General features: G+C 38.7%; 1 protein-coding gene across 1 annotated transcript; it reads left to right on the top strand.

The window, feature by feature from the left end:
- The first annotated feature begins 6 nt into the window (after positions 1-6).
- On the top strand, positions 7-9,737 carry Arpc5 (actin related protein 2/3 complex subunit 5). Its single transcript, XM_010640559.3, has 4 exons — positions 7-346; positions 2,607-2,679; positions 5,198-5,374; positions 8,437-9,737. The coding sequence occupies exons 1-4, from the start codon at positions 204-206 to the stop codon at positions 8,497-8,499; spliced, it is 456 nt and encodes a 151-aa protein (XP_010638861.1). The 5' UTR covers positions 7-203; the 3' UTR covers positions 8,500-9,737.
- Positions 9,738-10,486: the final 749 nt, after the last annotated feature.

Genomic DNA, 10,486 nt, shown 5'->3' with positions numbered 1-10,486 from the left:
CCGGGGGCTGGCGAGGAGCGCAAACCTGAGGAGGAAGAAGCGCGGCGAGCGCGCAGGCCCAGAAGCGCCCGAACCACGGTGCCGGCGACGCCCCAGAGCGGAAGAGGGAAGTGAGTCGCGCCGGGCTGCGGGTTCCCACCGGGTTGGCTTGTGAGGTAGAGCCAGCGCCTAGAGGAGGCCTTCGCTGCCGGTCGGGGTCCGGGATGTCGAAGAACACGGTGTCGTCGGCCCGCTTCCGGAAGGTGGACGTGGATGAGTACGATGAGAACAAGTTCGTGGACGAGGAAGACGGGGGCGACGGCCAGGCCGGGCCAGACGAGGGCGAGGTGGACTCCTGCCTGAGGCAATATCCTTGCCCGGTCCGGTGCGCCGACGCCGAGTCTGCGGGGTCGCGTCCCCTCTTTTGGGAGGGCAGGGTCTTCCCCAGGGGTCTCGCCTGGGACCCCGGTCCGCTTGTCCACGCCCGGGATCCTCAGGTTGCGCGAGAGTGCAGCCTGGGGAACGGGCCCTGCCGACCGCGCCCTCGCGGCGCAGGACGAGATCTGAGCTGGCCGGAGCACTGGTGCGGGCGCCTAAGTTTTCTCTCAGAACTCCGCATTTCGGGGTCGCATCAGCTCTAGAAATTTATGATTGGGGCAGAACGGGTCGCTTTCTTTAATGATTTTTATTTTTCTCTTGACTTTTGGTTGTTGTAGCGCTAGGATAGCTTATTCCTTACTAGGGGAGAAGGACCAGTTTGCCCGTTTAGACCTCTACTTTTAGTCCATGGGCTCTTTGGGGGTTTTGGTGAGAGAAAGGGATGTGGGCAAATACAGGTTGCACATAATTTGTTAACCAGACGAAGGAAGTGAATACAAAACAGCAGAACTCCCGATAAGGACGCTCGGACCCTTTTACCTGGTAGGAAAAGGACAATAGAAAAAGACAAGGAGTGTGTGTGTGTGTGTGTGTGGAGAATCCCTGGAAATATTTAAGATAAATTCCAGTGAATAAAATAGGCGATGAGTCATTGGTATGAAGCAGAATCATTTTTGTGATCCTGAAATTGTTTCCATTTTAGTTAAAATATGGCTGTCAGTTCCTGGTTTCTGGGTTTGCATGTTTGAATATTCATTATTTTAATTAGCATTTTCATCAGATCTTTTTTAGAACAATGTAAATGTTGCAAAAATCACAAATGGTTTTAGAAAATCTCAATTAATAGCTCTTTATACAATTCTAATTATCCTTGGGTATATTCATGAAGAAAGCTCATCAGTGTTCTATTAAATTATAATGGAGAAGTATATGAGCAGCTATATCCTGCTGCGCAGTGTCCTGCAGGCTCCCACCCTCGAAACTATATCTTGTTATAAGAAAACATAAATACAACATTAAATATTTATAAATATACACTATATGTTTTCCTTTGCGGCAACTTTCACCTTCAGTTGTTACTGTTTTACATTTAAGTACTTGTTAGTTAGGTCTAAAAAAACAAGACAATCTACAAAAGGCGTACTTCTTTAGAAAGCTAGGTAGTCTTGAAAACAGCTTATCAGCAAACGTATTTTCTTCAGAAGATAAGCAAACAGTAATGTTTCTAAAAGCATTCTTTGTGATAAATGATACTTTATGAAACTTACATCATTCTTGGTGACTCCTAGATGGTACTGCTGTGTCCCTTGAGTGGATCTATTTTTTTAATCGATTCATTTTAAAATGAAAAGGTATTGTTTCTTACCCTTGTTATGACCAGGAGAGACATACCCAGTGTGGGTTAGCACAGATGGAGGAACAAGTGAACTCTGGTTTACCTTTTAGGGGAATGACACATTCTGACAGTCTGATTGGCCTTCCGTTTCTCATGCTTGCTCACTGGTGCTTTAAAAGAGAGACTAAATTTAATAGGTATGGTCTAACCAGTTTGAATAACCTTTATGAAATAGGAAAGAATATCTAAGAAAAAATAACCTGCCACCTAAGGGTCATATGAATTATTACACCTTCTGCAATACCTCTGACAATTATTAAAGGATTGCTGATGTAGGGCGGGGGATTTAGCTCAGAGGTTCCACCGCCTGCCTCACAAGGTCCGGAGTTGCATCCCGGTAACCCCCCCCAAAAAAAGAAAGAAAGAGTGCTAATGTTTATCATTCAGATTGCTAGAGTAACCTCCCACAGTTTCCTACTAGCATTTCAGTATGAAGTGTTGGTCTTTACTTTTCAAGCTAGAATCATATAAGAAGACATGTCTTTGGTTGTTATAGGCTGTTTTATTTTATGTGGAGGGGGCCTAATTTGATATATATTTTAGGGTTTTTTTAAATACCTGTCTAGGTTATGTTTGCATATATTTGACTTGAAAATTAAAGATTATCAAGGTATTCGTTTCATAGCTAGAACCAAGAGTGAAATAGTCTTTGCTTTATTTTAAAAATGGCCTTATAGTCTCTTTTAATTTCAGTACAGTATTTTACTTTTGATTGTTATATTGGAAGCTAACACATTGAATTCCCAATATTGAGTGACCATCTTATGCATAATGTTAAAAACTAGTGATTCCAGGTGGTTATAATGCTTTGCCAGGAGCTGCCTTTTGCTGTTACTTCCTTAACCTCTGTCACAGGAAACATGACAGCTGCTCTCCAAGCAGCTCTGAAAAACCCCCCTATCAACACCAAGAGTCAGGCAGTGAAGGTGAGTCACAGATCTCTGCTCATATCTTACTGTTCTTACTGAAATCTCACAAAATCAAATATTTTTAACTGTTTACTGTCTTTGGCTTAGAAAGCATGCAGTGTGCTTTGATTGCTAAAAATTTCATATGCAAAAACAGCACTGTAACAGTTACGATACTGCTTCATCATAGACAAAAATTCAAATGATCATTGCTTTGTGTTTTCAAAGGAGGCCACTCAGGCTGAATTTAAGCAAAGGCATAAAGAATAAATAAAACTTATACCAAAATAGGTTCTGTTTGCTTCTTAAAGATTTTTTAAACTATACAGATATTAAATATTTAATATATAAAGCTCAGGAGAGAATAAACAAGATCATAATACCACTATTCAGAGGAAAAGTTACTATTTGGTGTTGATCTATCCTTATAGAATTTCTGTGAGTTTTTCAAGTGTATCACAACATATGTGAACTTTCCTTAGCAATAAGATTATTTCTATAGCATTTCTGACATCTGTTCACCAGTATGCCAAAGATTACACATAGCTGATCCCCTTTAGTCATATAATTTAAATAGATTTTCCTGGTGTATACAGTACTGAAATGAATAATTTTAGATAAAATTTTAGTTACATTCTTTGCTTAAGGACCAAATTCCATTCCTGCAACTAGGTGGTTACATGAATAGGTCACTAAATTAGAAATTGTATAGTTTGTACATTACAATATTCAAAACAAAGAAATGGGGAAATGGTGAAAGGAAACTCCAACCTGGTGGCTTTGCTTTTATTTGCAATACTCTTACATGCAGTGTTATAATGTATAACAGAACATAAAACTACAGTACTGTAGGGCCGAGGATTTGGCTCAGTGGTTCTGCTACCTGCCTTGCAAGTGCAAGGGACTGAGTTTGATTCCCCGGTACCAAAAAAAAACTATACAGTGCAATCAGCAAAAATTACACTACTGTATAAATAAGGTGTACTGTACAAAAAGACATTGAGCCTCTATTCACAAGATCTACAGAACTATTAAAAAAAAAAAAAGCTCAGTGGTGCCGGAGCCTGCCTCACAAGTGTGAGATCCTGAGTTCAATCAAAAAAATAAAAATGTTAATCAGATGAATCTCTATATTGCCTTTTAGTAAATTCCTAGAAATGAAACACTGTATCAACGAATGTACCTTTTTAAAGATTTCATGCATAAAGTATTGCTAAATTGCTATTAAGGAAAGTTGTGCAACTAAGGTACCCTGCAGCCATCTTTCACTAATTCTCAAGGATCTGTTTACTGAGTCACATTGTTTAAAATGAAGCCTAAAGCATCAACATTGCTATCAGTGGCTATTCATACAGTTCAGAGCCTCAAGGATCTCCATAACTGAATAATGGTAAATAACTTAGGTAAACATATACTAATTAAGCAACAAAAAATTTTGTAAGGGGAAAAATTTTCTTTGGTTTTTAAGAGTTGTTAGGAACATCATGGAAATTTCAGTTTCACCACCTGCTCTTATGGGGGTGGTTTTTATCACAGCTTGTGGGTGGGAGGTTTTAATTCTGGATGCAAAGATACTTTTCTCAATTAGGTAATTGCACAGACTTTAAACTGAAGATAACAGTAAGTGGTAGAACAGTCTGTTAGAATACTAAAAGTAGGAATGCGGAAGATACTACTTTGTGTTGAATAGCAGGAAAAGCAAATTGTTGAAAGGGTCATTTAAGTATTCCCTTTGCTTGACTGAATGGGTAAGAAAATAACTGCTTTTGGAACAGACTTTTACCATAAAAGAGAGATTATTATAAGTGCATATATCATTCTGCTAGTAAATCTCAGCTCTACCTTCAAATATGCCAAGAATCTGTCCACTTTTTACCACCTTTTCTGCTATCGTGCTAACCAAAACCAGCTGGTCTTACTGCAATTACTCCCTAATTGGTCTCCCTGCCTAGTCCCCATTCCCCTACAGCTTATTGTCAACATAAATGTCTAAATGAGCTTATTAAAAATGATTCAGGTTAGATCATGTTGCCACTTTTAAAACCCTTCAGTATCTTCTCATTTCTCCCAAAATAGTTATGCAAAGTAAGTATTATTTACAATAAGTAGAAGGGTGTGGTGGCACATGCCTGTAATCCCAGCACTAGAGAGGCTGAGGCTAGGAGGCTGAGCCCAGTCTGGGCTACATAGTGAGCTCAAGACCAGCCTAAACTACGTAGTGAGACCCTGAGTTCAATAAAAGAGACAACAAAAAATATTTTAAATCAGTGGCTTGCAGGCCTTACATGTTCTGCCTTCCCATAACTTCTCTGACTTCCTCTCCTGCTGCTCTCCTGCTCAGCCCTACCCACATTTGGAACGCACTGAACCTGCACCAACAGCATATGTTCCTCTGTCTGAAACACTTTCCTTATCTCCAAGGTTTCCTTTTTTTTCCACATCCTTAAGGTGTTTATTCAAATGTCATCTCAGCGAGGTCTTTCTAAAATTATAGTCTCTTACACACATCTAAATGCTTTATTATATATTTCCCTAGGATCGGGCAGGCAGCATTGTCTTGAAGGTGCTCATCTCTTTTAAAGCTAATGATATTGAAAAGGCTGTTCAATCTCTGGACAAGAGTGGTGTGGATCTCCTAATGAAGTATATTTATAAAGGCTTTGAGAGCCCCTCTGACAACAGCAGTGCTATGTTGCTACAATGGCATGAAAAGGTAAGATATTAATTTATTAGTTATATTAGTTATTAATTTATTAGATATAATTAGTTCCTTTTAATAGAGAGTAACAGTGCCTCTCTCACCTAAATGACCACTTTGACTTAATTGTATATCTTTATTATAGTTACAGATAAAATGCAGGACAATGAAAATTTTTGTGCCTACCAGCCTCTTAAAGAGATTCTGATTTACATGTGTATTTTTCACATATATTTAGCACATATTCTTTTATTCATTAAATATTGTCTTGAAACTTGAATTAAATGAAAACTTTGCCGAAGAAAATAAGAAAAAATCAGTGATCTGAAGGTGAAAACAGTTCAAGGTGGACAAGATAATATGTGATGCACAGAAGAGAGTCTATTAGATAAGAGGAAAATCGGGCAGAGAAAAGGCAAGAGGGGATAATGGGAAAATGAAAGTATTTGCTCTTACATGAAATAGTCTAGAATATGTTGATTTCAGAAGAGACAGTCATAGAGATAACCAGGAACTGGGGAAAGCAGGGTCTAGGAAGTTACTAAATAGACACAAAGCTTCCATTTGGGGTTCTGATAATAGATTATGGTGATGGCTGCATTGTTTATATTTTACCACATTTTTTTTAAAAAACGGAAAATTAGAGTTCTTAGATTCATTTTTCCATTTTCATGCATTTTATTTTTCAATGTAAGCAAATGCTTGCACACCATCCATTAAAGAGAGAAGGGATTTTGAGCTCTGTAAAAAGTTGTTAAGGTAATCTTTAATACCCCACTCTTACTGGTATAAGTATACAAATAGTAACATTTAAATAGAACCACGAGGTAAAGAGTATGTTCTCAGATATTCTTAAAGTTTCCAAAACTCAGTTTTTTTAAAACGGTTGATGTAAATTTTATGCATGAAAACACACATTTGTATATAATCAAAGTAAGTGCAGCTGGAGGGCACGACTGGGAAGTATTCAGTGGTAGAATACTTGCCTACAACCTGGGTTTATCCCTGACAAAGGGAGAAAAAAAAATGCCAGGCAGTGGTCAGTGCCTGTACTCTCCCCAAGTACTGTGCCTGTACCCTCATTTACATTTCATTTAATCATCACAACTCTCCAAGGTATATAAACAGGTGAAGAAAAAATTTAAAAACCCAAATAGCATAGCCCAGGATAGAGTCAGGATCGTAGTGAACGTCAATTGAGAACTTACTGCAGTCTGAGCACTCTTTCAAAGACTTTATAATATTGACTCACTTTAATCGTCATAAAAATACTAAAAGGAAAAACTTGCCATTGTTCCTCTTTTGTAGCTGAGAAAACTAGAGGCAGGTGCTAAATCTTCATTTCTTCCTAACATCAGTCACCAGTGTTTGCCAGTTGTGTCTCCTAAATGCATGTCACATCCATCCACCGGCTGCATCTCTAACGCACCAGGTGGCAGCATCTTTCAGTCTGTTGCTATAGCTTCCTGATTTCCCAGTTGCCAGTTATGCCTCCCTCAAATCTGTTCTTCACTGAGCCACCAGATTAATCTCTTTAAAAATGTGCCCTTGTCAGTTGCCTGCCAAATAAAGTTTGAGTATCCAAGTCTGTCTAGCCTCATCTTCCGTGTCATTCTTCCCTTAGACTGTAGCAGTACCAGCCTTTTCCTGATTGTACTATTCCTTTCACATCTGCATACATTTGCTCATGATTTTCTGATCTCAGACCTAACACATGCCTCCAAATCCTCATCTATAAAAGAGGAATAACAAATTTCACCTCCTTGTCCATTTAATGTATCATTTTTCTCCATGAGGTTTTACCTAAAACATTGCAATAATAGTATTACCAAATACTACTATTATACCGCCTAAGTAAACTAAAAACACCATTAAGTCTAAAAATGACCCCCCCATAACTTAAAATCATTTGCATACCCAACCCCACCACTAATAATTAATGCCAGACTCATAGCAGGTTTCACAGATAGAACAACAAATCCAATAGCAAATGTATTACTTAGAAGATATATAATATTTAAAATCATTCCCACATGGAATTTGACCATGACTGATGATATGAGGTATATGCCCCTTCTCTGTGCTTTTGTAGCACCTTTAAGCATAACTCTTACCATGCTAGACATCTAGACATATTAAAATTTTTATATCACTATCTCCTCCCACCATCTTAACTCAGAACACAGTGGTAGTCAACATTTTTGTTAGGCCACAGCAAAGGTTCTCTCTCTCTCTCTCTCTCTCTCTCTCTCTCTCTCTCTTTTGAGGCAGGGTCTCACTATTAGTTTAGGCTGTTCTTGAACTCACCAGGTAGCACTAGATGGCCTCGAACTCATGGCAGTCCTCCTGCCTCACCCTTCCAAGTGATGGGTCTACAGGCATGCTCCACCCTGCCTGGCTTCAGCATTTTTGGGCAGAAGTAAACCAGAGCTTCCAATTTCTAGCCCTTAATCATGACTTTCAGCTTTTCAAGAGTCATAGTTAAAGTTTGTAGGTTCTTGGCTCTTCAGTGGTATTTCTTACCTCGGTGGGGAGGGGATGTCTAATTCCAGTTAATCTCATCTAAATGTGTGTTAGTAATAGTTAATCCCATTTTAATTTTTTCCTAACTGGAGAGAGTAAGAGATGCAGAACATCCTGCTGCATTTGAGCACCTGTTCTAGGCAAGAACACTATGCTCTGATTATTTTTTAAATACTTTTTTTTTTTTTTTTTTTGGTACCGGTGATCGAACTTGGGTCCTTATGCTTGCAAGGAAGGCGGCAGAACCACTAAGTTAAATCCCCAGCCCTTAAATACTATTTAGAAACAGTATGGATAAAATAACCATTCCTCATAGTTGTAAACTAGTATCTGACTAGAATGTAAATCCATGAGTGCAAGGGCATTGAAAGTTTTATTTTGTATGGTATCTCTAATGCCAGCAACAGTGCCTGGTGCACAATGGGTGGTCAAAGAATACTTACTATATTAATGAATTCACACTCTATGGCTACACATGTACCTTAGAAACAATCTTTTCTTAGTATGAGACTTGACTCTGATTATGTGAACATTTATGATTGGTTTGTGTTTAGGCACTTGCTGCTGGAGGAGTAGGATCCATTGTTCGTGTCTTGACTGCAAGGAAAACGGTGTAGTCCAGCAGGAACTGGCTTTTCACCACACAAGTGGGAGTTGATGGTACAAAGACCAAAACCAAATGCCACCGCTGCCCTGTGGGTAGCATCTGTTTCTCTCAGCTTTGCCTTGCTTCCTTTTCATATCTGTAAAGAAGAAAATTACGTATCAGTTTTTTCTTTAATGAAAATTGAGATAATGTAGAGGAAATTGTTTCAACAAGAGTATTTCACCTTCTCATAATCATTTCAATGATGTGTATACCAGTCTATATATAGTATAATTTACATTCACCTTTAATTGTGTAATTTTTAACTCCTGTTGGCTGGTTTTTATGTTATTTTGTATTATTTTTAATTAATACTGAGAGATTTGATCAGAATTGAGGCCAGTTTCCTAACTCATTGCTAGTGAGGAAATGATCTTTATTTTAAAAAAAAAGTATATATGCGAGACTGGCAGCTATTAACATTGCACAACTGGACCATACTTCCCTTATTTAAGCAAAATGTATTTTTGAAACTAGTAGTGGGTGAACACTGCTACTAGTTTCCAGCTTTACTTCTGTTTGCCTCCAGGTTATCTGTGCTGTAAGCTTAAGTATGCTCCAATTATCATGGCCTCTCAATTTCTTTGTGGTCACCCAGGGTCCAGAGCAAGGAGTCTTGCTCTATACAGATTTATCTGTAAAATGCTAGAGCCTGTTTGGCAGAACAACAAACTTTTCTTCCCATAATATGGCTCTGTTTGGGGAAACTACTCCAAATCAGAAATGATGCAGAAACCATGCTGTAATTCTTAATTCTGGGCAGCCTTTAAATGAAATACTATTTTCTTTAGAAGTACAGTAGCTGCCTTATATATTATATGGTATATAATGAGTATTTAATACACCATTTGATATGCCCTATAATTAATTGTCTTCAGTATTCTTCAGGGTAATTGGGGTTCGGATCCAAACAAATACAGTCTGTGTTTCACCTCAGTGTTTTTTAAAAAAGAAAATGCCACACAGCAAAAAATTGTTTACTTTGTGGGACAAACCAAATTGGTTCTCAAAAAATGACCGGTGCTTGTAAAAAGTTGTTAGTATTCAGTGGTTCCAAAATAAACTACCTGAATTCATATGACCAAGAGAGAAATCAGCCTGTGTCTAGTATTTACATTGAGTACCAGTTTCATAATCATTGACTTATGTGAAAACTGGTGCAGAAATTCTATAAACTCTTTGCTGTTTTTGATACCTGCTTTTTGTTTTGTTTTGTGTTTTGTAAAAATGATAAACTTCAGAAAATAAAATGTCAGTGTTGAATAATTTATTTTCCTTACTTTAATATTTATGAATGCATGGTTAATTTAAAAGATTTCCTGGTGCTCCCACCATGTATTGTACTCTTGACAAGAATTAATTTGGTAGAGTTTCTAAAACTACTTTACACAAATCTGAGAAGGTGGAGAAGAGGAGTCATTACTCTAGTGATGTCAGAGCACTACTGAGGCCTTTGGAGTAAATCTGTGGCCTCTGCTCCAGCAGAATTCCTGCAGCATCACCGCCAAAAGACTTCAGACTCACATGTACAGATTTGCCTCACAGGTGCTACAGTCATTCCCAGTTTCTGAACTCTTTCTTACACCTCAGGCCTATTTCTTATACAGTACTGCTGACTAAATTCCTCTTTTTTTGAGAGACAGTCTCACTAGATAGTTTAAATTGACCTTGAACTGACTGTGAGCCCACCCTGGCCTGGAACTCGATCCTCCCACTTCAGCCTCCCAAATGCTGGGGTTACAGGCAGTCAGTACCACACCTGATTTAGGTTTCTGCTTTAAAAGCTCATAGGCCAGCCGGGCGTGGTGGTGCACACCTGTAATCCCAGCATTGGGAAGGCTGAGGCAGGAGGATCGCTGGGAGTTTGAGACCAGCCTGGGCTGCATAGTGAGTTCCAGGTCAGTCTCAACTACATAGTGAGACCCTGTCTCAAAAAACCTAAGTAATGTAAAAGCTTA

Source organism: Fukomys damarensis, unplaced genomic scaffold, assembly GCF_012274545.1.
Source record: "Fukomys damarensis isolate Sample0158 unplaced genomic scaffold, DMR_v1.0_HiC HiC_scaffold_11, whole genome shotgun sequence".
In the NCBI taxonomy this organism is placed as follows: domain Eukaryota; kingdom Metazoa; phylum Chordata; class Mammalia; order Rodentia; family Bathyergidae; genus Fukomys; species Fukomys damarensis.
This window is presented reverse-complemented; position numbering and strand designations above follow the sequence as displayed.